Genomic DNA, 27,484 nt, shown 5'->3' with positions numbered 1-27,484 from the left:
AGGATCATGTAATTAAAAGATAACTGTCAATAATAACATCAAGCTAAATAAAATAAAATTATTGCAAAATAAGAAAACAAAAACATTTTTTCTGTAATCTAAGTAACAAAGGGAAAATACATAAAAACTTACTGCAAATTTTCTGCTTCCATATCTTCTTTCAAATATTCTAAAATTATAAATAAGCAGACTACTGCAGAAAGTATCTTTCAAATCAAGGCAAATTATTCTTCCACATATCAACCTCCAGATCTAGATGGGGATTTAAAAATAGCAAATAGGAGTAAAAATTGTTCAGATCTCTTCCACAGCAAATTTATTGTGTTTATTTTATACTGCTTATTTATTATACTCTAAGCAAACTAATGTCACACACAAAAAAGTTGAACTACATATGTGATTTCCCTAGGAAATGAGCTTGACCCTCTCAGACTAAAAATTCCTTTCATATAATGGTACTCAAAAATTTTGTGTTTATTATAATAGAATGTGTTCTCATTAAAATAACAAAAAATTTTCTTAAAAAATTTTTAAACTGTGTTTAGTAAAATTTCAAAAATCATATATATGAGCTGGAATGAAAGGCTACCAGATGTTTATTTTTATGTTACTAAATAAAACAAACTTGTATCTGAAAAGCAACTTAGGGATAAACCCAAAATATACATTTCTGAGCTTAATTTTAATGATCAACCTACTTCATAGCAACTTTGTACAAGGCAATTTATGACAACTGTTGTTAAATATTACTAATTTGAAATTTTTAGCTAACTTAGTTTATTTAAATCATTCTGGTTTAGGTGAAAAACATATAAAGGGATATAGAAAGGAAAAACAGTCATTCAAAGGCTACTCAAACTATTGAGTCTTCTTAAATATTTTCCATATTTTGAAAGATAAAGCTAGTAACATCTGCAAAATATTCTGATCTTATTTCCCTTTCACAATTACCTTACAAAATAGGTAAAACAGCTACTTTTAGATTTTTTTTACAAAATAGGTAAAACAGAAATCCTATCTCTTTTTTGGTATTTTTATTTTGATAAAATAAACAAAATGTATCATTTTAATTATTTATAAGTGTACAAATTCAGTGGCATTAAGAACATTCATAGTGTTGTACACCCATCACCAGAACTGATTCATCATCCCAAACAGAAACTCTGTACCCATGACACAATAGCTCCCCATTCTCTACTCTCCTCAGCCCCTGTGTTTTTCACATTATTCTGCTTTCTGTCTCTATGAATTTGACTACTCTAGGTACCTCAAATAAGTGGAATCATACAGTATTTGTCTTTTTGTACCTGGCTTATTTATTTCACTTAGCATAGTGTCTTCAAGGTTCATGTTGAAGTATGTATTGAAAGTTCATTGCTTTTAATGGTTAAATAATAATCCATATACATATATGCCACATTTTAAAAATCCATTTATCTGTTAATGGACATTTGAATTGTTTCCACCTTTTGGCTAATTGTGAGTAATACTGTTATGAACATTTGTAACATCTGTATACTTTGTTTTATTGAGCTTCATTTTATTTTGCAGATACTGTGTTTTTCACAAATTGAAGGTTTGTGGCAACCCAGTATCGAGCAAATCTATCAATGCCTTTTTTCCAACAGCATTTGCTCACATCCTGTCTCTGTGTCACATTTTGGTAATTCTCACAATACTTCAAACTCTTCCATTATTATTATATGTGTTATGGTGATCTGTGATCAATGATCTTTGATGTTACTATTGTAAAGAGATTACTCACTGAAGGTTCAGATGATGGTTAGCATTTTTTAGCAATAAAGTATTTTTAATTAAGGTATATACATTGTCTTTTTAGACATAATGTTATGAAACACTTAAACAGACTACACTCTAGTGTAAACGTAACTTTTATTTGCACTGGGAAACCAAAAAGTTCACGTGACTTGCTTTATTTTCACGATATGGAAACAAACCCGCAATATCTACAAGATACGCCAGTATTGACTCTGTCTTAAGATAAGGAAAATGAAGCAGAAAGTATTTTACTTGTATAACGTCATACACCCATGCTCTTGCCAAAAGAAGTAATAACAAGAATACAAATGAGAAAATGAACCATCCCAACTGTCAAAACATTTTTACATCTGTCTCTGTTTCAAGCAAGACATCAGGCTGTCTTTGTCATCAGTGTACTCCAATCTGTGGGGGCCCTGGACTGGTTCAGGGGCAGCTACTAGAGTTCACTTTACCTGCCCATTGAGCTGAAATGGGGGTGGCTGCCTACAAATCTGTGTTAAGGTCATAACTGGGTTCAAGGAGAAACAGCACCATGATTAATTAGCAATGACCATGGACACACATGTGGAATCCAGGTAACATCTTCAAACTAAATCTCTTTCCTCCCTCAGAAATTCCATAACTTTGCACCATAATCACATTGAAACTTTGGGCCAGCATATACTACCATCAGTATGACCAAAGGAGGAGTGTGCATGAGAGCACTTTGTAACAAGCTGCCCAGTACTTGACAAATGTAAGATGATGCTGACTGTCATCTTTACAGAACAGCAGATGCAGAAACCATGAAAGACACATTTAGAGTTCTAACACAAGTGTTTATTCAGGGCTAAGCCCAAAGAGCCGCTAGGAAAATCTAGAAGATTAAGGAAATTAAGGCTTCATGACTGTAAACAAAACAAACTGGGTTTACAGAGCCCCATTTTTTGTTTATTTTTTCAGCTAATGACACATAAAACTAGAAGCTACACTTTGAAATAATTTGTGTTTTGTTACTATGCCAAGTACACAAAAATCTGAGACCTTTCTGAGAAGAAACCACCAGGTATTGCTACGAAGGTGACTGCTCCCTGAGAAGACTGATCAACAAAGCACTGCTTCTGCATTTCAACCTGCAGAACACTAAGGGCAGGACCTTCCCACTGCCAAAATCTGGGAGAGTCTAACTCACAAGATAAAGCCCTTCATCTGCTGCCCTCCCGTCCGTATCCAACCTAACCTCGCATTAGTCTCTATCAATGCCTCCTATACCATACTCCTGAGGGTCTCAAGTTCCTGCTGCTTCAGAAAGTAAAATGTCCTTCTCTCTCTCTATGCTAATTAAAAGTTATTCCTTCCTTCAGACCAAATGGAAAGCTAACATCACTAAGGCTCTCCAGGGATATCCCACTCTATACTGGTCTGCACTTCATTTATCACCCAGAGAGGATTTAACTTGTGTCCTATGGTATCATGTTCTTGTATATGTGTATGCTTACATTTCCCAAGAAAGGACTGAGACTCTCCATATCTCTGTAGCAGCTCTAAAATATGCACACTGAGGGCTTCTTAAGAGGCTCTAGCAGGAGAGGGTGCTATTCACTCCTGGACAGAAGGGTGGTGGTCCTCCATCTAGGCAGGTCACCACCTCTAGAGCGCAGATGCCCACAAAGTGGTGCAGTTGAAAGGGACTCTTGCCAACTTGGCCAGATGAACCAAATTAACCCCCCAAATCAGAAAGGTACCAACTCAGGGCCAGAGGACACTTACAGCAGTGGTTCTTAGGGCCGGTCATATGCTAAAATTCTCTGGGCATCTTTTTAAAAAGTACACCAATGCCCAGGTGCTGCCACTAGGCTCTCTGACTCAGCTGGTCAAGGGTGAGGTCTTGGCATTAAAAAAAAAAAAGTATATCCAAGTGATCCTGCTACGCAGCCAGGGTTAAGAACCACTGCATTATAGCAAGTGAAATCACACCAAAGCTCCAGACTATACCACTATATTCCGACAGAAAGCACTAGTACAGATAAAAAACTGAAGGGGCTTCGCAGGAACTAGGTGAAGCCCATCTGAGCAGTGGCATTAATCACATCACTACGAGAAAAAGGCGTTGGTGTTCAAGTGAATTTTTATGCTTCAAATGGCTAATCAAGTATTTGAGAAAAGCAAAGAAAGGGTGGCAGGTTATAACCATAATTTTCACTAATACTCTGTGATACTGCGATTTATAGTAAGAAATATATTTAGTTTCTGGCACAGAAATCTTAAAATGTTTGGAATTTCCAAAGAGAGGAAAGCCATAACTGTGTATTTTGTCCTGTTAGTGAGGTGACTTTTGGAAGCACCTGAACGGGGGCTGGTTTCTAGGGGAATCAACCTTGTGATGAGAGGGTTGGAATTCAGTTCCCCACCTGCACTGACCTCCAGGGAGGGAGAGGGGCTAGAGGGTGGATCAACTGCCAATGGCCAGGGATTTCATCACCTGTGTAATGAAGCCTCCATAAAAGCCCAGGAGGACAGGGTTCTGAGAGCTTCCTGGTTGATGAACACGTGGAGATTTGGGGAAAGGGGCTGAGAGCGAGCACAGAATCTCTGCACCCTTCCCCTTCCCTTGCCCTGTGCATCTCTTCCATCTGGATGTTCATCTATGTCCTTTTTCATATCCTTTAATAATAAACTGGTAACCCAGTAAGTAAAATGTTTCTTTTAGTTCTGTGACCTGTTCTAGCAAATTGAGCCCGAGGACGGGTAGTGGGAACTCTGATTTATAGCCAGTCGGTCAGAAGTACAGGAGACAACCAGGGCTTGTGACTGACATCTGAAGTAGGGGTGGGGTGAGCAGTCTTGTGGGACTGAACTCCTACCCTGTGGAAGCTGATGTTATCTGAGAGTAGACAGCATCAGAACTCAGCTGAACTGTGGGACACTCAGCTGGTGTTTAAGAATTGCCTACTGGTGGTGTGAAGGAACTCCCCGAAGCTGGAATTCACACCAGAACACCCTTTTGCACTCCAACTCATAGACAAGACCCAGCACCAGTGTTTTCAATGATACCAACCCATAAATCTCAAAAGCCAGAGACTTCTGCTCTTCTCAGCAGCAAAAACCCAAGAGAAATGTCCTACTTGGCTGAACCGCCACTATACAAGTAATTCACAGATTAACAGTCTGTTAGAGCTGAAAGAGCTTAGTTCATCCTGAAGCAGCTTTTTAAAAATGTTACGTATACACACTGATCATACAAAAACCAGATTCAACATTGTTAAAGTCTCTTGAAGTTAAAAACTGCATTTCCGTGGGTAAAAAGTAAAGCTGAAAAGAGACGCATCAAGAAAAAGGGATACAGCAACTGTTTCATTTTAACCTGCTTTGCTGAAATTACCAATAAATACAACTAGAAAAATTGATTGTTAATAGGATGTTAATAATAAATAATATTTCTCACTAATTTAGAGGCTTTGAGAGACTAAGGACAGCAGAAAAGAAGGCAAATCAAAGAAAAAATTCTGCCTTATCTCCTCCCGAGAGGCCAGTGGAGCAGAGCTCACCTGGAAGTCTTCCTTCACTGCTTCGAGGTCGTACACAAAGAACTTCTGACAATGCGGCAGGAGGAGGGCCAGCAAAAGCGACAGGGCGCTGGGGACCAGTAGAAGGCTCTTGGACAGAGGTGCCTTGTCTGGAGGGAGAGAGAAAACTGCTTTCAGAATGACTGTTTCTAAGCTTTTAAAAACCACCTGGGTGAAAAGCAAGAGAATTCACTTCATTTGAAGTAGAATGAAGACCAAGTCCACAAACTCTGAAATTTAATTATTAACGTCTATTTTCAAAATACCTTCCTACGGAGGTAAGGGGTCAAAGGGCACTGGAAAAGAGGTGGAAATCACTGGCAGGGCTTCACTGTCATTTGGCTCTTACGTGAGACCAAACTAAGTTTATTTCCACAGAATACCTTTCACCTTTCAGAAAACAGTCACCAAAGTGTAAAGAAATAACAGAGGAGTATGTTTTCTATCAAACTGACCAGTTAGGTCCTGAGCATGACTGGGATTGACACACATAAACATTTATTCTAAGAAATTTAAAAAGTGGTTAGACTTGCTAACATCGCCGCCGCAGTGGCCTGTAGAGATTTCCCACATGGGCACCCTGGAGCCCGAGTCTTCTCCGTTGGAGAGTCTTGTCTCAATCTTATGCTGCCTTCAGACGACAGCTCAATTTCCACTTCCCATCATCCGTCTGTGACCCTCTTCTGCCTTCCCAACTACAGTAAAGATTCCTGAAGGGGGGCTGCCTGTTCTCACTATACTGGCCACAAAGCCTGGCACAAAGCATATGAAATGTTCAGATTGTCAACAGCCAGGACCACAAGAAAGTGTCACTGACAGGGACCTTCTCAGATCATGCGAGGTGCACTTTCAGTAGTACTCATAAGAAATTCCCTGGTCATGAGCGTACTAGTTACAGTTGGCCATGTGGTTACTGCACTTGTTTGAGTATATAAAAATAGCCCAACTACTTCCTCTCTGGTCCGGTCTTGCAAGCATCTAACTTGGAGCCATCGGTAAAGAGGTTGCATATTGTCTTCATGACCAAGATGCAGTTAAGGCTCCAGGGAACCTAAAAGCTACCAGAGCTCCCTGTCCCCCAGAAAAGGGGGCCCCCACTGCCCAGAACCTCAGCAGCACAGAAGAGCCCCTCAGCTGGGAGCCTGCCAACTTCAATTCTGACTAGGGCAGTTTAAGCCTCAGTTTTCCTTGCCTACAAAATGAAGAGACACTCCCTCAAAAACGTTACAAGAAGCAAATGAGCTAAAGAATGAACACAGGGAAAACTGCTCTAACGGCCTCAATCAGCCATCAGGGGAACTGGATTCCTTGGTTAAAGGCAAGCTCTTCCTTTATTATTCCGACAGGACCAGAGACGGAGCAGGGGTGACAGGTGCACCTTGGAGGGGCGGCGACGATCGTATTTCCTCGTGAAATTGGCCCCTTTGTTCATTCCTGCCTCTTCCTCACCAGCTCCTCGGTGACTCAACATTGCTGGAGAAACACATAGATGAGCTGCAAGATTTCACTGTAGGTTCACGGTCTCAAATCTCAAACTGATACTCTCCACTGACCAGGATCTCTCCCGCTTTTTTCTAGTAAGTGTGCTCTCTCCTCAGACCTTCCTGCTCCATACACACAAAGGCTTCCATGTCACCACGTGAATAAATGAATGGTTTGCTTTGATATTCTCACTCATTCTCCACAATTAATATGCACTGACTACAAACCATGCCTTATCCTAGGCCCTGGGTACAGCAGGGAACGATGGACAAAGTCCCTCCCCTTGTGGTGCTTACAGTCCAGACAGGACAGAAAAAAAAAATACACAAAGCAAGGAAAATATATATTCTGTCAGATGGAAATAAATGCTGCAGAGAAGTCAAGCAAGGTAAAGAGCGTGGCTGTGTTCTCCACCATGGATTTCCTGCTCCCTTTCCAGATACATCACTCCCAGGCAAATACTGAAGAGTCTTTCCCTCTGCCAATGCTCAAGCTGGTGGCTGTGCTATCAGCCAGATCCTAGAGTTGAAGACAAAACCGAACAGACCCTCCTGGAGGACTCACAACAGAGGGATACCATCAGTGAGAAACAAACCTGGTATTTTAGAGTTGTTTGCTACTGCAGCAGAACTAGCCTATCCTGGTTTGGGGGAAAACATAGTGCTAGTGGGGAAAGAGGGGTGCTGTTTTACACAAGGTGGTTAGAAGGCCCTCCTGACAAGGTGAAACTTGACCAGACACCTGAGGACGTGGGCCTTGCAGATACCTGGGAGAACAGTATTCCGGCAGAGGAAAGAACAAGTACAAGTGCTTCAAGATAGGAACAAGCTCAACATGACTAAGAAACAGGAAGGCTGCTAAGGCAGCTAAAAGCAGAATAAATGCAAAGCAGACAGGTAGGATATAAGGTCGAAGTCAGGGAGCAAACAGTCCTGCAGGCCATCACAGGACTTTAACCTTTTCTCTGAGAGTGACAGGATGCTTTTGGGGGAAGTTAAGTAGAGGAATAACATGATCAGACACGTTTTCAAAGGATTGCTTTGGTTGCTAAATTGAGAAGAGCCTACAGGAAGGCAAGCATGGCAGAAGGGAGACCAGCTAGGAGGCTATCGTCACAATCCAGACAAGAGATGATGATGGCCTGGACCAGGGTGGTTTAAGTGGGGGTGGTAAGAGTGATCAGAACTGGGATATGTTCTGAAGATACAGCAGGCAGAATTCGCTGGCTAACTGCATGTAAAGTATAGGCAAATGGAGAAATCAAAGATGACTCCAATGTTTTTGTTCTGAGCAAGAAGAACTGTTGCCAGTCCTAAGAGGGAAAATTCCGCCATCCTCGCCCTTACCATGCCTGTAAGATGTGGGCCCATCCTGCAAAATGCTCCCAAATCCCCATCTCTCCCCGCCCCCACCCACCAAGGCTCTACCCTCTACACCAGTGCTACTCAAATTAACCAGTCCAGAAGCTGTTACCATTCCATAGTCAGAACCAGAATGTGAATCAACTCACTGTGTTCCTCAGGGAGGAAGTCCTGCTATAAAAAAATACCACCTGTACTGAACACGTGCTCTGCTCAAATGTCACCTTATTTGTGAATGTCTCATGTAACTCTCTATCCGCTTTGTGCTGGTTTATTTTTTTTTCATAGCACTTATCAACAAGTGACTTATTAAATAGTGATTCACCAAATCTATGATTCAAACTGATTACAAAATCCATCATTATTTTAGGTGTTACTAAAAAAGAAACACTGTCAAATATAATCCTAAAATGACACCCATTATAAGGTACAACTCAATATTAGAAACACTAAAATGTGAAAAAATGCAATTTAGAATCAAGAAATACATTTCTTTGTGTATTGTCCATCTCCCTATCCTCAGTCTCCACTAGAATATAAGCTTCTTGAAGGCAGCAGTGTTGTGTGTATGTTCACTGCTGCAGTATCCCTCATGCCTATAACCAGATCAGGTCCTTAAAGGCAGTCAATAAGTGTCTGTCTAATGAAAGGTGACTGATAAATAAGAGATGCTCAATAAATACTGGTGAAATTGATGGGTAAGTGGATAAATAAAATGTGGTATGTCCACAGTAGACTATAATGAAATATATTCAGTCTTTAAAAGGAAGGAAATCCTCACATGCTACAACATGGATAAGCCTTCTGGACATTATGCTGAGAGAAGTAAGCCAGACACAAAAAGATAAATACTGTATGATTCCACTTATATGAAGTACCTAAGGATTCAGATTCAGAGACAGGAAGTAGGATGGTGGTTTCGGGGGTTGAGGTGGGTAGGGAGTTGTTTAATGGGTACAGAGTTTCAGTTTTGCAAGATGAAGGGTTCTAGAGACAAACGCACAACAATGTGAATGAACTTAATGCCATGGAACACAGAAAAAAATGGTTAAGATGGCCAAATTTATGTTAATGTATGTTTTACCACAATTAAGGCTAAAAATAAATAAAATATTTACTGAAATAATAACTGATCCTATTTATACAACCATTTATATTCTGCCTAGAACTAACTCCCTAAAAATACAGATCTGATACTTAAATCAGATAACACTACCATTAAGTCCTCCCCTAACGTAAGCAAAAATCAGATCCCAAAACCCTATGAGGAAAGCAACAATATACAAATGTCTAAGAAGTCCCACATCACAGGACAAGTATACAGTACAACTATGGACAGCAAGATTTATTGATCAACTCAAGATCTGTACATTTCACCATATGAAAATTTGACCCCCCCCAAATAAAGAACTTTAATTATTAAATGTTAAGCTAACAACATGTACACTTGAGTACTAGTAAGTGACTACAACTTACTCTGAAATGTATTAAAAAATAAGATGAATTGATGACATAGAGAACAGATATTTAATAAAGCAAATATGTAAACTGTTCATTGTAGAACGTAGGCGGTAGTTATATGGTGTTCATTATACCATTCTTTCAACTTTTCAGCGTGTTTGAAATTTTTCATAATAAAACATGGGGGCATGGCACACAGTAAATCACAGAATTTGAGAGCTGAAAAAGGACTTCAAACTACATGAAGCAAAAACTTACAGGAACAGATAAATCCATGAATATAACTGGAGTCTTCAGCACTCTTCTCTGAGTAATTAATAACACAAGTAGACAGAAAGTCAGTGTTACAGACTGATACATGCCCCCATTCATATGTTGAAGCCCTAACCCCCAATGTCACTGTTTTTGGAGATAGGGTCTTTAAAGAGGTAATTTAAGGTTAAGGGAGGTCATAAAGGTGGGGCCCTAATCCAATCTATCTTTATAAGAGAAGAAAGGCACGAGGGATGTGCACACACAGAGAAAAGACCATATGAACACAAAGGGGAAAGGCAGTATCTACAAGTCAAGGAGAAAGGCCTCAGGAAAAACCAAACTCGCCACCATCTTGATCTTCCAGCCTCCAGACCTGGGAGAAAACAAACAGTTGTTTAAGCCGCCCAAGCTGTGATATGTTATGTCAGTCAGTAAGAATATAGAAGACTTGAAAAACCGGATTAATCAATTTGATCTGATTGATATTTATAGACTTCTCTACCCAACAATAGCAAATTACACATTTTTTAAATGCATCTGAAACTTTCTCCAAAGTAGACCATTATTCTGAGCCATAAAACATACATCAATAAATTTAAAGAAATTAAAATCAAAGTATGTTTCCTGACTACCACAGAATTAAACTAGAAATCAACAACAGAAAGATGGATGGAAGATCCCCCCAATACAGCTGACCCTTGAACAACAGCTTTGAACTTCAAGGGTCCACTTATACACAGGTTTTTTTCAATACATACTACAGTTGAATCCACACATGCACAACCACAGCTACAGAGAGCTGACTACAAAGTTATACTTAAGTTTTTGACTCCGTGGGGGGTCAGTATCCTTAAATCCTGCATTGTTCAAGGGTCAACTGTACTTGAAAATTAAACAATATACTTCTAAATATTATTTGGGTCAAAGAGGGAATCACAAGGGAAATTAGAATATATGTTAAATAGAATGAAAAGTAAAAGTACAACCAAGCAAAATTTGTGGACTGCAAATAAAGCAGTGCTTAGAAGGAAATTTATAGCATTAAATGCTTACACATTTAGAGAATGCTTATACATTCTTATATGGTTAAACATATAAGAATGCTTATACATTGAGAGAAAAGTTCTCAAATGAAGGTGAAGGCTACAAGCTTTAAAAAAAAAAAAACTAGAAAAAAGAGCAAATTAAACCCAAAGGGAGCATATGGAACAAAATAATTAAAAACTAAGATCAATGAAATAGAAAACTAAAATATAACAGAGAAAAAAACAATGAAACTAAAAGCTAATTCTTTGAGAAGATCAATAAAATTGATACACCTCTAGTAGGACTGATGAGTTAAAAAAGAGAAGTCACAATTACCACTATCAGGAAAGAAGGACAGGACATCACTACGGATCTCAAAGACATTAATAGGCTAATAAGGGGTTGCATAACATTGTGAAATGCACTTAATGCCCCTGGACTACACATTCAAAAATGGTTAGACTGTTAAATTTTATACCAGTCCTACACAACCTCTTCCACCACACAGAAAGGGAGAGAACACTTTCCAATTCATTTTATGAAGCCAACATTACACTGACAGCAAAAACAAAGACATTAAAAGAAAACAACAGACCAGCATCTGTTAGGAACCTAGATGCAAAATTCTCAACAAAATGCTAGCAAATTGAATCCAGCTATACATAAAAAGGATAATACATCACAACCAAGGGAAGTTTATTCCAAGAATACAAAGCAAATCAATCACTGTAATTCACCGTATTGACAGAATGAAAAAAAATGCACTGCACAACTCTCTTCACAACCTGTACAATTATCTGCTTACTCTATGAAATCAACTTTTGTCAATTCATGATACAAAACTGGCCACTTACTGCTGCGTACTTAATGGTAGGCTGTCCTTTTGATCTAATCTTATTACTAATATTATCCAACATTTACCGAACACTTCATAAGTACAAAGTTCCATTCTCCACACTTTCTGTGTACTCCTTGCTCCTGAGGCTCCTACACCTCAGGGCCTTTACACCTGCTACTCCCTCTACTCAAAATGTCCTCCCCGTGCCCAGCTTCTCCTCATCCTTCAGTCTTCCCTTTAAACAGCATCTCCTCAAGGTAGCTTTCCTGCATGACTTTTTTATTTATTTCATAGTATTTCCCACTTTCTGAAATTCTTCTTTGTTTACTCCTTTATCTGTCTCCCTCATCAGAAAGTAAACTCTACAAAGGCAGGATCCTGTTTGTTTCTCTCACTGCTGTATTTTCAGACCCAGAAGAGCACCTGGCACATAGCAGTGTTTCACTAAGTATTTGATGAATGAAAGAAGTATGAGGCAGACACCACTCTCTTCAAATTTATACATATGAGAAAACTGCAGCTCAAAGACTAAGTTACCTGTCCATGATCGCGAATGTCTTAGGCTGGGTTCTGTTGAAAGTAAAGGGTAAGACAAAAGCTGACTGGCAGGCAGTTTATTTTAGAATGTGATCCCAGGGAGCAGAACTGAAGGACAAGGGGAGGGAAACAGGGAGGGAGGGTCAAAACAAGGATTCATTATCAAGATGGTCACTGGGATGAGTGATGGATGTTTCTGCCAAGGGCTGGATCCTACAGGACCTTCTCAGAAGCCTTGTGAACATATCTCAAAACTATCACCCAGGCAAGAAATACGAATGCATTTTTATCCACCATCCCTCCGAAGTCTAGAGTGGCCATAGAAAAGAAGTCCTATAGGAAGAATATGGAAATAACCTCTACCAAATCAGACTAGTTTACACAGGACAAGAGAGTAGAAATGAATGGAGTAAGAGGTGAGGCTGAGCACAAAGAAATGTTGTGCAAGAAGAGGTATCTGATCTAATGGCCAGGGAGTGGTAAAATCAGGTACAAACCCTGATAATCTGACTACAAATAAAACAGCTTCCTATGCTGCATGCCACAGAGCTCCATGGTCCAAAGGGATTTTCACCTGCCTGGTGGGTTTTAAGTGAAAGACATGTACAGTCACAAACAGCAATAACAGCAATCAAAGTGGTCCCCTGCTTAACAAAAATTAATGCAACTGTGAATGGAGACACAAAAAGATGACAGTTAGGGAGGGAGCAACACTGAGTGGTGGGTACCTATTAAATGCTAAGCCGATCAAAAGTTTTAAAAATAAATATAAACCTTCTGATACAAAAAAAAAATCTACATCTAGGAATTTAGCCCAAAGTAATTATCATGGATATACACAAACATGCTACAAAGACACTCATCACAGCATTGTTTCCAATAGTGAAGAAACCAGAAACAACACAAATGTCCAATAGGAAAATGAGTAAATTATGTTTTACCCATAAAATGGAATAATACTCAGTTTTAAGAACTAGGTTGTAGAAAAATATTTCATGCTTTGAAAAGATGTTCCTAAACAGTAAGAGCAAAATATTTCTCGTAGCATTACTATAGAATACTTCTAAAAAAAAGTTCATAAACACATGGGGTGTTTTAAGCACCTATCTGAATGATCTGTTCATGGGAGGTTTTAAATTTTTATAAAAATATTTTAAGAATTAGAAAAAATAATTTGGTTTAACTAGTGACTAATTCAGTAAAACGTTTGATTAAATCTTCATCCACTGAGGTAAGGTAGGTCACTAGCAATCTGCTGGCCTCTCTGTGACTAGAGCCAGGAAGTAGTTCAAACATCAGGAACCCAAGTAGTATCAAATGGAAGGTTAAAAAAAAGTCAATTCTCTGCAATGGATCCCTCCACTTTTGAAAATAGGGATGTTAACAAATTTTGAGAACAGACAATGCATGAATCTAAAAGTAAAAATGCAAACATCTATGGTAAAGACAACATAAAACACCAAAGGTTAAGATGTTTCCTGCTGGGTCATTCACCTCTTTGGAATGACCAAAGTACACAGCCACCTCTCTGCAGTGATGAATAGCAATCAGGCTTTGGTGACTGTGTATTATCCTAAAATAATTATTACAGTGTACGTGGATTACTTTATGCCAGGCACTGCACTAAAAAAAGAACTTTCTGTGTAATACCATCTCAGTGAATGCTTACAGTAAATCTGAGGCAATAATTAGTTATCTGCATACTCCAGGTGAAAAATAGGCTAGGAAAGGTTAAGTAACTTGCCCAAAGTCACAGCTAGTTAGTAGAGGGGCTGAGATTTGAACTCATTCTGCCTGACTCCAAAGAAAAAAGGTTTTCCTAATATATAAAAGGAAATCTGATATCTTTATATCATGGTCCTTGGTCCAAAGGGATTTTCACTATTACTATTTTTAGTATTTCACTTGTATATTTTTGGTTCCTCAAAAAGTTAAACAGAATTACCATATGACCCAGCAATTCAACTCCTAGTTATATATCCAAGAGAACTGAAAACAGATGTTCAAACAAAAACCTGAACATTCATCGCAGCATTGTCAGAATAGCCGAAACGTGGGAACAACCCAAAAGTCCATGGACAGATGAACAGATAAACAAACTGTGGTATATCTATACAACAGAATATTACTCAGTCATGAAAGGACACACGTTACTGACACAGGCTACAAAACAGAAGAATCTTGAGAACATTATGCTAAGTGAAAAAAGCCAGGCACAAAAAGTCACATATTGTAGGATTCCATTTACATGAAATGTCCAGAATTTAAATATCCACAGGGACAGAAAGCAGGTTAGTGGCCATCAGGGGTGGGGAGTGGGAGGGAGTAGCGAGTGACTGCTTAACAGGTACTGTGTTTCAGTTTGGAGTGATAAAAATGGTCTGGAATTAGACAGTGGTTGGTGATGATTGCACAACAATGTAAATGTGCTGGAAGTCAATAGCTATGCACTTTAAAATGGTTAAAATGGTGAATTTTATGTTATGTGAATTTCACCTGATTAAAAATATGCATCTTTTATGTACTGAAGACACTAACCACAGGTCTTGCAAAGCTTAGCCATGCAGGCTGTTACGGAAGCATCGCAGCCGAGGCTAGATTCAGGGGGTGGGGGTGAGGGGAAGAAAAAGGCAGCAACCCAACAACCCTGTGGGTCCCCACAAGCCAGCCGTGTTAAAGCACACTCGTCAGAAACCCCAGTGGTTCACACCCCAGGAGGGGGGCCGCCATATCCTGCCGTATTGGTCTCCCTATTTCTGACTACCTGCCTATTTCCTCTACTTCTCAGGGCTCCCACAAGAATGACCTGGCAGCTCATGAAGTACCGCCCTTAAAGTTTTTCATCAGAAAGGGGCTAAACTAACGTGTGGAAGCCCACAAAAATGCAGTAACGTGTGCACTGCAAGGTACACGTTCGTGCACCCCGCTTTCCTCCCCGGGCCTATGAGCTACTTCCTGGAAGGAAACTTGATGAAAATTATCGTCAGTGTCCATGTGATGGACAGCCAGTGCCTTCTGGTGACCATCTCAATAAAGTCTTTCCGTAAACTGCCTGGGAATCAAAAGGTCTCAAGTTTATCTTCCTTACAGTCAATTACCTACGATGGTTAGAATTAAAATGCTGTAAGCCATCCCTGAACCTGCCGCAGTTCCTAACACCTGGGGAGAGTCCGATGGTCTCGGGCGCCTGTCACTGACCGCTCCTCCCCCGACAGCTGGGCAGGGGGCCTGCCTGGTTCTAGAGGGTGGCCAGTGAACGCCTGTTACTGGACCAGTACTCGTAAAACTTATCAGAAATACAAACGGGAGGAAAAGCTAGGAAGTTTCCAGAAAAGAATGCCCAAAAAAGGCAAGAAGCAGGAAGATCTGCCCTCTAGATACAAGATACAAGATCTAGACATAGAAGGTATTTTCCATCTAAAATATTCAGACAGTAAGAATTAGGGTAAACAAAAAAGAAAGAGCAATAAAATTGATAAAGGAAGTTCTAGAACACAAAGGCTCACCTGCCAGAGAAAAGTGTGTCAGACCTGAACGTCATCAACCATGGACTTAGGCTCCTACCCTTTTCTCTTGATCCTGCCCCTTCACCGACACTACTTGGGTTTATCCTTCTTACGGAGATTTTATACAAACATGAAGCCATTCATTAAATGCTTTTTTTTAAAAAGTAGTCATTATTAAAAGTGCTAATTAGACAAGGAACACAAGTATCATGAAATAACAATGTTAAAAGCCAAAAGAAAAAACTATAAATGTTATACATAAATAGTAAGAAATTATTCAACAGTAGGAACAACTCTGAAAAAGTGAAATTGGGAAGCTTGGGTTAGTTCTAGACCCATGCAATAAACTGTAAGAGAAAAGAAAAAAAATTTTAAAGAGAAAATGTGTGGTTATTGGCAAGAAAATCTGTTGTACATTTAAGCACCTGAGGAGGCCAGGCAGGTATCGGTGAAACACAGGAGGTAGATGGTCAAAAGTGTAGGATCAGTGGGGTTTTGTCACTTAACAATTCAGCCCTTGGTGTTGGCAGATCTCATCTCAAGAGCTAAGAGGAATCTGGATTTCTCTTGGAAAGACTCCAATTTTAAAATGTTGGAAGGTGACTCTCTTCCCCCCTACCCTCACTGCCAACACACATATCAAACAAAACACATGCGTGTGGCCTGTCAGTTTTCAAAGTCTGGCCTGGAGAATCTTCACTGAGGTGAATGCCTGCCTATCAGAGCAAAGCTAATTTAAGAGAAGGCCAAGAGCGGTAAAGGACAAGGATGGCGAAGGTGCTGTCCTAACGGCAACAGCTTCAGGACAAACCAGAGCTGGTTCTATGTGATCCAAGACGTGACGAACCTTTAAATCAACCAAAGTAAACTGACAAGTAAGGACACCATACCTATAAAGACAAACACCAGAACGTCTGAGAAGATAAACAGGAGAGGGAGTTATCTGCTCAGCAGAGGTTTCAAGCAGACTAAATTAGTCTACTGGAGGGAAAGACGCAAACAGAATGTATGTCTGCAAGATGGAAAAACCCAAGTCTGATTTTAAAGCTTTAGTGATCCAAGGAAACTATTCCACTTCTGCCTGGTGAGAAAGCTTATTAAGAGAACCAAGTTTAAATCCCTTCAGGGTTGGACTTGTACGTGGCCTTTCAGCACTTAATCTGTATGTAAGCAGAGATGCTACTGAACATCTGTAACCACTGGTGCTGAGACTGGCTGGCTGGTGGGGACGAAAAGTCCCGCTTAAACCCTATAAAGATGAAAATTAATTCTAAGTGGATTCAAAAATCAAACAAAAGGAATGAAAGCAAAAAGACAGCTAGACAAAATTCCAGTTTAAGATGACACTCCTACATCTATCCACTTTTTCTTCCTCCTGAAGTCATACTGAAATAAAACAACCCTTGAAACACTAGAGAACTGCCTCCTTCCAAATGAGTCCAGGGAACTAATCAATAAATACCATGACCTGGGAAAGAGCGTAAGCAAATAGAGTCACCCATCAGAATAATTTAGAGGTTTTCTCAAACTTCAGTCACTCCCATTATGGAACCACAATTTTTGCTATTTCCCAGGATTACCTATTTTAATATTTAATATTTTCCTTTAAAACACCTTACTATGATTTAGTCAAATAAACATTTTAAAGGAAACTTTACAGCAAAACCAGTGTCACTTCATCATCAGTAGGTGGTAACTATAAAAATAAACACCCTTTATTATTAAATTCTAGGTAATATTGTTGCTGACAGGAAGATCAGGCCTGCCTCCTGTTATCTACATTACAGTAGGAAACTAGCTGCTATAAAAGAAGTATTTCAGACTAGCACCTAACTGAGACTTCTCTGTTACAATCAGGAGAAAAAAGAAATGAAAAGAGAATTATTACCATACGTTTCTTTCAGTGGCCCTTCATGTTGGGCCCACATCCTGTTTAAACCATCCCTAGTGTAAATGTCACACGTGCAGGTGCGCGCCGGGACAGCTGGGTCAGGCCCCTGCACAAAACCCCACCCCCAGATACACTTTCACATTTTCTCACACACAGCCATTCATCGACAATCCCAGCTGAAAAAAAGGCTTTGCCCTCAAAATACAAACCAAGAAACTCTCTCTGAAGAAAGTGGCAATCTACGTAGAGGACGCTGTGAGGGTCTGAGGGCTGAGGAAGAGTAGAAAAGAGCGGGGGCATCTTCAGACTGTCACAGGAGATGCCCGCCTGGGTACCGGGAGCAGTGGGAGGGGATGTTAAGAGGAAGGGCAGCTTTACTCAGAGTGAGATTTACACAAGGAGGCAGGCCCACCTAACGTGGCCCACAGTAGGGGATTTTCACTGTTCTCTGCCCACCTGCTGCCCTACACATCTGCACCCTATACAGAAATCAGCCTATTCACCAGCTCTACAAACTTGGATGGAGCCTACAGTCAGCCCTGCCATTTGAGGTGTGGGCCTCTTGGGGACAAAGCCCTAACCACAAATAAAAAGAAAACCCACCCCAGCTACTTACAAATCCAGCCTTCGCTATGTACAGGAATGGCCAGGTGAGCATCTGGAAAGCTTACCCCATGTCCACTACAGGAAAACCCTGGCTGCAGGAGGGGTGCCGGGGGAGAAAACAGAAGGCTCCAAGAAGACAATGATGCAAGGTTCAAGGAACAGCAGTAACTGAGTGGGAACTTCAAGTAGTGAAGAGACATCAAAAGAAATTAAGAGACTACTTGAAGCAGCAGGTTTTCTGACCCAGGGCTATATTTTCTTCTATGACTCTAATCGCACACCTCGGTTCAACAATAAATACACAATCATATTAATGTAAATACAGCTGCGGTTATGATTTCTATATAAAATCAACCTATAGACAAAGCATGGACGGTTTAACTATCATCACAGATCAGGCTGTAAACACACAGGGCATATGCAGAACACAAATCAAGAAATAAGAGCACAGAGGTGGCACATATGTTCTTGGGCTAATTTTACTCATTTTCATAGTGTGGTCTACTGACTGTGCCAAAAACTGATAAATCAAAAAAATACGGGGTTTTATCCATTGTTTAATATTATAAAGGTAACCACTACAAGTGGTAACAAACCAAAACTAAAAGATGGAGAGGCTGGAGGTATGCAAATTTCTCACCTTTCACTATGAAGAACCTATAAACAGACCCAGTAGTTAACAAATCAGTAAACACATAATTTAAAAGCTGCAAAAGTAGAACAAAGAAAAAAGAACTTAAAAGTGGCTATTCCTAGTGAAGAGAATTCATATTATTTCCTTTTTTTTTTTTTCACTATATGCTTATATTCCTCTTATATTAACTACACACACACATACACTGGATTCACAGGGGAAAACAACCAACAAGAATAACTTCCAAACTGTTGCTGGGATTGAGAAGAATTTCACATTTCACCTCCTCCTCTTCTGCATAGTCTGAATTTTTAACAGCAGTAGAGATTGTCTTCACAAATAGAAAAAATAAATAAGATACAAAAAATGTTAAATGAATATCTGAGAGATCTCAGGAGGCCCAGAACTTGAAAAAGAAAAGAGTGAATTTGGCTCATAAATAAAATTTATGAGTTAAATCTATTTTAATGACTTATTTATGAATGAAAACTTTATATAAAAAACTTCATGAATAAAATTAAAAAGCAACTGACAAGTGGTTAAAATATTTGCAACATATACCAAGACAAAAGCTAATACCCTTAAAGGGCTTTTACAAATAAATCTGTAAAATTAAACACTAACACTCCAATAGGGGAAAAAAAAAAGGCAAAGGACAGAAACAGTCAAATCAGTTTAAATATATATATATTAAAATGGCCAATAAATGTGAAAAAGGAAAAGAAGTTCACTTTCCCAGGCATTCAAAGAAATGCAGATTAGGACAACAATGAAATGCCATTTTTCAATTTCTCAATTGGCAAAAATGACTTTAAATTATCATGCTCAAGTGTTACAGTAGTTTGATGAGCTACACTGCTGACAAGTGTAAAGTGATACACCCTTTCTGGAAGGATTTGGTAATACAGATCAAAAGCTTTAAAATGTTCCAGTCTTTGACACTATGATTCCACATTTGTGATAATTTCTTTAGGATGAAGTCAAAGATGTGATCAATAACTTTAACGATATTCACCACAACACTGTTTAAATGGGAAAATACAGGAGAAAAACATTTTAATACATGTTACAATCCTTCAAAGTCATGATTCTATATCTAAGATAATATTAGGGGAACACAACGAAACGTCTATTTGAATGCCATGTCTGTGTAAATCCACATACACATGCGTCTGCATGTGTGTGTCGGAGAGAAAGAATGCACAGAAAAGCACTTGCATAGAAAAAGCCTAAAAGAAGAAGCGCTATCAGTGATAGTTATTTAGGAGGGACGGATTCCTAACCCTAACCCTGAATGACCCACAGTCCTTACGGCTCGCCCATCTCTAGAGTGGGATGAAGGTCCTTACCACAGCCTGGAACCACTGGACCTTGGATCCATCAACCTTCCCTAACTGTATCTGACTCCAGGCTTCCTAACTCCAGTTTTGGATCAAAAAGAGTTTTACTCAAGGGAAAGTTCCAGCTCAGCTGAAAACTTTATTTCTCACTCAGATAAATTTGCACTGGTTCCCACGTCAGGGCTGTGTGAATCTTGGCATGATACCCTGGGTTCTGACAAGCCTCTGCGCCTTCAAAGGGCTGACTCCAGCTGTGTTGCCCTGAGGTTCACCCAGCTGTCCATCCCTACAGTCTCCTCTCACTACTTCCCTCTCCCTCTGGTTCACTCCTTATCTCAGCAAAATTAGGTCTGGGCCTTACTGACCCAGTGAAACTGCTGTTCGTAAAGTATCAACAACTTAATGCCAAATCCAGTAGACCCCGAGGATATGAAAGAAACCAAGAAGATGTGGTCAGGAGGTATGAAGAAAAAGTCAAAGAATAAGGAGTTTTAGGAAAGTACAAACTACTAGGTATAAAATAAATAAGATACAAGGAGGTAATGTACAGCACAAAGAATATAGCCAATATTTTATTATAACTTTAAATGGAGTATAACCATAAAAATATTGAATCACTGCTGTACACCTGAAACTAATATCATATTGTAAATCAACTATCTTTCAACTAAAAAAAAAAAAGAATCAGAAAAATTCATCAAGGCCAGTGCAAGAGAGCGTTCCACTAAGGTAAGGATTGAGAGGCACCCATCAGCTCTGTGGACAAGGAAGTCCTTGTCACCTTGTCTTCAGTGGTGCGGGGGTGGAAGCAGGCTGCAGTGAGCCAAGAACAGAGTCATGCCACAGTGGATGACCATCAAACAGCAGCTGGTTAACTACAGAGGCCTGAAGAGCGGAGGGCAGTGAGAAAGGGAAAAAAGTGAAGACATCTTTCAAGAAGCTTGGTTGGAAAGAAGAAACAGAGTAGTCAGCAGTTGGGCAGGTACAGGATATGATTAATAGATGGAGTGGTTATGCTTCTGTATTTTTAAGAACAGACTCCAAAGAAGGATCCAGGAGAAAATACTAACCCTAACCGAGTACTCACTAGGGCAAAACTCTAGGAGCTTTACACACAGTCAATCTCTTAATCTTCACAAACCACCCAACAAAATAGGGAATAATATTATCTCCTTTCCACAGATAAGGGATCTGAAGTACTCTGGGGGTCTCTGAAGAGCCCACAGGAGAAAGCATCACCTTTAACCACATGCCAAGCTCAGTCTCTCAGATGAGAGAACGAGGGATGTCACTAGAAAAGGCAGCAAAGAATGAGTTACGAATAGGTGGGGGGCGGGCCTCAGTAGGAAAAGGGTGCCTCATTTTTTTAGGATGGAAAAAAGGAACACATTTTGTATGCCTGACAAACTCTTACTCATTCCTCAGAAATCAGCTCAAACATAGCCTACATTAGGAAGTGGACACTAACAACTGTTAGACAAGTTAGGGAGGAGACGTGTCCAGGTGATGGACCTTGGATTTGGACAGGTTAAGAGTGGATGGGCGAGGGAAGGGTATAGTTCAAGTGGTAGAATGCATGCTTAGCATGCATGAGGTCCTGGGTTCAATCCCCAGTACCTCCTCCAAAAAATAAATAAGTAAACCTAATTACCTCCCTCCCAAAAAACTTTTTAATAATTTTTAATTAAAAAAAAAAAGAGTGGATAGGCAGAGACTGGGAATCGTCTTGACAATTAAAGGGGAAGCACACAGGGAGATAATCAAATCCAAGAAGTGCAACTGAGCAATCGTGCCAAGGACCCAGCCTGGATCAGACACCACTCATTAATACGAGGTTGGGGTTTGCTGGGTGAGGAGAGCAGGACAGGGGTTCCAGGTCACTCACTGAGAGTCTTGATGAGAACGTGGGTAATTAACCACGGTTTCCAGACTGGATGTGGAAGATGCCAGAACTGGGCTATAAACTGGAAACAAGAGGAACGGAGTCTGGAGAGCAGAGTCACTGTGGTGAGAGTGAAAAAGCTGCAGGAGTTTGTTTACAATGAAAGAGGGCAAATCAAATTAGGTTGGGTAAAGACAGTTTTCTCCTAAAGAAACACCCCTCTGCCTACTTCGCCACCTCCTCTTTCTCCACCATGCCTTAAATATTGGATTGGAATTGCTTGAAGTCCAGTCCTCAGCCTTCTAACTCTCTTCACTGCTTCCAGTGTCCTCATTCATATCCACGGCATAACTCCCACCTAACCATCCATGTCCAGTCCAGCTCCCTCTCTCCAGACGTCCCCTGGGTGTCTCCCAGCGGACTTCACAGACCCTTCGACATTAAACATCTTCCCCCCAGATAAGCTCCTCCCTCTCTCCGCTCTCTACCTCAGTGAACAGCACCTGTCTACCAGGCTCACCTTCGACTCCTCTTTCTCCGCCACAATCCAATAAGCTCTACTGACACAAGATACCTGCCTACACATCCTCAGAATCCTCCTTCTCTATCCTGTCCATTCTCACCGCTACTCCCTTCACTGGGGTTGTCGGCATCTCCCAATGGCCATCCTCTCACCTTGATCTAAACCTATTTGTCCATTAGAATCCCCCCTCACCGAAGTTTTAAACATTCAGATTTCTGATGCCCAGGTTAGCCCTACTGAGTCGGACTCTCTGGGGATGGGACTCAGGAATCTGGACATTCAGAGAGCTCCATGGCTGCTTTTATGTGGCCAAGATACAGACACTATGTGGAAAATAATGCTCGGACCCCCAACAATCATCTACTGTCTTGCTTCCCATGGCAACGTGAAGCCTTCCCAACCAGAGTTCTAGACTGTCACCTCCTTCTGCTTCCTGGCCTCTGCTCTACCACCTAGTCCTGTCTGTGCTCCTGGAGGGGCAGCTGTGGCCATGCCTCCTCTTCTCCCTCTCCAGGTTCCACCGCCAGCTCTGGACTCACCCGCCCTCTGCACGATGTCACCGCACACCTCTGGGCAGGAACTGCTCTCTTCAGTGTAATTAATAATCCCCAAATTCATTACCTCCTGCCTCTTTGCCAGGCCCTGCCCAGGCTCTGTCCTTCACAGAGGCCCTCTCCCCACCTGCATGCCTGCCAAACCCTCACGAGTCCCTCAAAAATCAGCTGAAATACCACCTCTACTGGAAGTCTCAACGGTGCCTCTCCCCCAGCAGCCCACTCCCAGCAATAAACCTGCAGCACCAAGTACAGAAGTTGTTTCACTGCTTTTTAAAACATTGTCCCACTAGACACTGAACTCCTTGAGGGTGGGAACTATACCTGGAATACATTAGCCTCACAATTTATGTTGGTAGAGTTCATTGTTACACAGTGAATTCACTGTAAAGTGAGTAAGTCGTGGGAACACTTACCAATAAGTGTAAGAAGTGATCCATCTATTACTCAACACGTCTGTCGTTGAGTGCTAGCATTGGTCTCTAAGCAAGAATCTAAAATAAGGCATGAACATGACTCCTACGCACTTTTACCCAGTCATAATTACCTGACAGGGTGGACAGCAATACAGTGCCAAAGACATGGTCACACGTGCCCTTCCCTTGACTTACTGCCCTGGCAGCACCAGCTTTCTTTAGTACCTGGACAACGCCTGGCGGTGCCTGTGTGCGGGTCTTTGTGCTGGCTGTCCCCTTCTGCAAGATGCACACTTTTCCACTAACTCTGCCATGCTGGCTCCTTCACACTAGTTGGGTCTCAGCTCAATGTCCCCTTCCCAGGTATCCACCCCAATCACACCTGCTAGATAGCGGTCCTCCACAACCTCAGTCTACGCCACCACCTTCTGACTTTCTTCACAACACTTATCACTATGTGAAACCACATGATTTGTTGACTTACTGGATATTGGTCTCTTTTATTCTACCACTTTATCCTCTGTTCACAGTGTGTGGCTTATGTGGGTATTCAATGGACACTTGTTGAATGAATAAATGAATGAATGAGAGAGAGGAAAGCACATGTAACACAAAAACACCATCACCCACTAGTTACATATATGGGACCACTAGTCACAGAAGTGGGAAATATGCAGGCGGTAGGAAATGCCCAAGATTTTTCCCCTTGAAAAGAGAATGTTATTCACCACCCCTGGGGGCAGCGCTGGGCAGAATATTTGTCCTCAAGATCAGAACTCTGACTTACCAAAGGGCCACATGACTTAACTAAAGGAAATCACCTAGCAACGAAAAATTTCAAAGCAAAGAAGATTTCCCCACCCAGACTTGCCAAAAGACTGGTCCTGGAAAAACGGTGCCTAAACACCACTGTAAACACTGCAAACACTCAGACTAAGATTCGTCCAAGGTCACGTTGCCAGCCCACAAGAGATGCTCAAAATGTTTGTTAAATGAGCATGTAAGACATGGCCTTCTGAGGAATGGCCATTCCATCAATTCTTAAGCTGCGGATACATTTATTTTAGAGATAGAACAAGACAGCTGAGGAGTCGTCTTCGGCCTAAGTGTCTCCCTGGGCAGCCATTTGGTTCCTAGAATTCAATACTCATCAACCGTGTGCCATAGGTAATCAAGTACTACCTTCCCCAGAGTCACCTAGTGTCAAATTTGAATAAACTTTGCCAACATAATGTCTAATACAGCATAATAACCAATAACAGATTTTTCTTGCCTTTTAAATTTTTAAGTGGATTTTGGTCACCAAAGAAGGATAGTTCAAAATGATGAAATAAGACAAATAAAATTGAAGAATTCTACCATTAGTTTCATATCTACCAGTGAACGGTTCACAGTGTGATCCCAGGAAAATCATACCACTTTCTCGACTATCAGTTTTAACACTCATAATGTTCTTTATCCAAAGGGTAGTTTGGGGAAGATTAATTACCTAGTAGTTGTAACGTATCCTTGAGGCCAATGCTTGAAAGATGCCATGAATCAAATTAGTTGTGAAACAAGGCAAATCAGAAACATTAAACCCACTTCAGAATCTGAGGAAGATTTAAAATTATGCCTGTGGCCTTTATTCTAACTCACTCTCAGACTAAGACATGTATTCTCAGAAAAAGATTCCTCACATTCACAATAGCTAATATTTGGAAATGTCAGCTGCCTCTGTGCTCAGCAGGATTAACTTCACACGTATACGACATGAAGTACTAACGGTGACAAGTGATTGCAAAAATTATAGCTGTTCAAATAGTTCATTGCTGTCTTATCAGTGCCTAATCTCAGTGCTGTTTAGTTAACATACGATTAAACCAAAAGTCAATTAAGCCATTTCAGCGAGAAAAAGAAAGTTCTTTAAAAGGTTGTGTATACTTCTTCTCCCTCTATCTGCTGACCACTGCTGACACTCAGTAAAATACAGCAACATCCAGCAGCAATGTCCCTGCTTTCGTGCCAAAGTACTTTCAAACTTCCTTTCACTTTAAAGTACTTTAATCGGTCTTTGTTTGTCTAAAAACTCCAAAGGGAGACTGAGGGAAGAAAATCTATGTAACACTAAGAGAAGCAGACTTTGGAGTTTACATCTGGGGGAGAGACAGTTTGGTCCCTCTATAGCCTAAATGAATGGAGCAAGGTGGCTGGGAAGGGGGCAGGCTTCCAGCACCGCCTCTACCCGGACAGCCTCTTCTTTCTACCCGGCACACCGGCCGCTGAGGGCAAGGGGCCGGGCCAGGAAAACACCAGGGCAACCCAGCCCGACTCTAACTGCGCAGCCCACCTGCAGCTGCACCGGGAGCACCTGAACATCGCACCTGGGGTTCATATGTAGGGGCCTGGCGGCGGGACTCAGTCCCTACTCGCCCTTCCAGGCTGGGATAGGGGTGGTGTCCGCTGACCCCAACAGGCAGGAACTACCAAGGTTTTGGCACGGGGATGAAAGATCAGCCCCCAAACCTCCTGCAACACCGAGAGTACCCACTGCCCCTAGCCTCAAGGAGGTGCTCAGGGTGGCATGTAGGCGACAACCAGGATGGCGGCGGACGATACTCACAAAGCCCACTGGAGCCGGTGCTGGTGAACATGGTCCCGCCGGACTCAGAGCCCCCGCGGGGGACAGGGGGAGGGGAAACGGAGGTGGAGGGACTCGGCGACCGCGCAGGCGCACTGCGGGCGGGGAGGCGAATCCGGCAACTCCACTCCAGGGGCCGCCGGTGAAGGGCGCATGCGTGGATCGTCCACCTTCACCACTCCACCTCCCTTCCTGCCGGGGAAGGGAAGTGCGTCCGCAGCGGAAAGGGTCCGCCTCTACGTGTTTTTCCGACGGCCTCGGGTATCTTGGAAAAGCAGTGGGATGGCGTCCGAGGAGCGGGTGTAATTCCTGGGAACCGCAGTACTCAGCACCGCTCCCACGCCCCGAAGGGCCGCGAAAGCAGCGGATTCCTCTGGCATGCGGGCGCGGGGACATTCCTTGCGACCTCTAACCTCTGCCCGGACGGGACGCCCGGCGCATTCCACGCATGCTCAGTCTTCCGGGCAGTCCCGGGAGCATGCTCCCCGGCGGACTGTTGATGATGCGAACCGTTTCGAGTTCCGGCTGAGTGGGAGCGGTAGTTCTGTGGATGGGAGCGGAGTCGGCGCTGCAAAACCCTTCCTGTCGCGGGGAGCTTTTTCCCCCCTTTCGTCATGTCGGTCCCGCCTGAAGCCCCCACAGAAAGCGCCGAGGGTCGTGGTCCCTGGCCCCTCTCCCCTCCCATCCACGGTGGCCCGTGTCCAGGTGTCCCAGGCGCGGTGAGTCTGTGGCGGAGCGACTGTGCTCCCCAAACTTCTGCCCTGGAGTCCATCTAGGCCCATGCCATTTAAATTTTTTTCCCTTGCAAAATTTTTACTCCTTAGTAAGACAAAGTCACAGTTTTTAAAGTGAGTTTGAGCTTGGAAACGTTAATGTTACTGCGTCGTTAAAGAATACATATGGGGAAATGGACCAACTACGAGGCTAAACGAAAAGAATAGGCTACAAAACTGTGTACCGTACACTAAAAAGAAAGATACTTTTTGAGTACTTGTAAGGGCCAGGCACTGTGGGCCAGGCACTGTGCTAAATCTGAAATTTGTAGATCGATGAAACAGCCCCTGCCCTTAAGGAGAGGTGTCAGTTGGCCAAAATATTAACACGCTTATTTCTAGAAGACAAAAATGTGAGTGACTTACCTTCTTTAGGCTTTATTTGTGAAGTTTGTTCACAATCTTGAGATACGTTTTATGTTTAACTTTAGATTCATCCATTTTATATGACA

General features: G+C 41.6%; 1 protein-coding gene across 2 annotated transcripts in view; it reads right to left on the bottom strand.

Moving 5' to 3' along the window:
• The window catches only part of UBAC2 (UBA domain containing 2), a 146,726-nt gene extending 120,022 nt beyond the window's left edge, over positions 1 to 26,704 (bottom strand). Inside the window, exons 1-3 of one of the 2 annotated variants that reach the window (XM_010959676.3) lie at positions 26,242 to 26,704; positions 5,310 to 5,437; positions 133 to 252 (exon numbers count right to left, since the gene is read on the bottom strand). In XM_010959676.3, coding sequence (XP_010957978.1) covers positions 133 to 252; positions 5,310 to 5,437; positions 26,242 to 26,272 — 279 coding nt within the window. In that variant the 5' untranslated portion in view covers positions 26,273 to 26,704. The remainder of the gene's footprint in view (positions 1 to 132; positions 253 to 5,309; positions 5,438 to 26,241) is intronic. The other variant, XM_010959675.3, reaches the window with a different exon arrangement.
• Between the last annotated feature and the right edge of the window lie 780 nt (positions 26,705 to 27,484).

Source organism: Camelus bactrianus, chromosome 14, assembly GCF_048773025.1.
Source record: "Camelus bactrianus isolate YW-2024 breed Bactrian camel chromosome 14, ASM4877302v1, whole genome shotgun sequence".
NCBI lineage: Eukaryota > Metazoa > Chordata > Mammalia > Artiodactyla > Camelidae > Camelus > Camelus bactrianus.
This window is presented reverse-complemented; position numbering and strand designations above follow the sequence as displayed.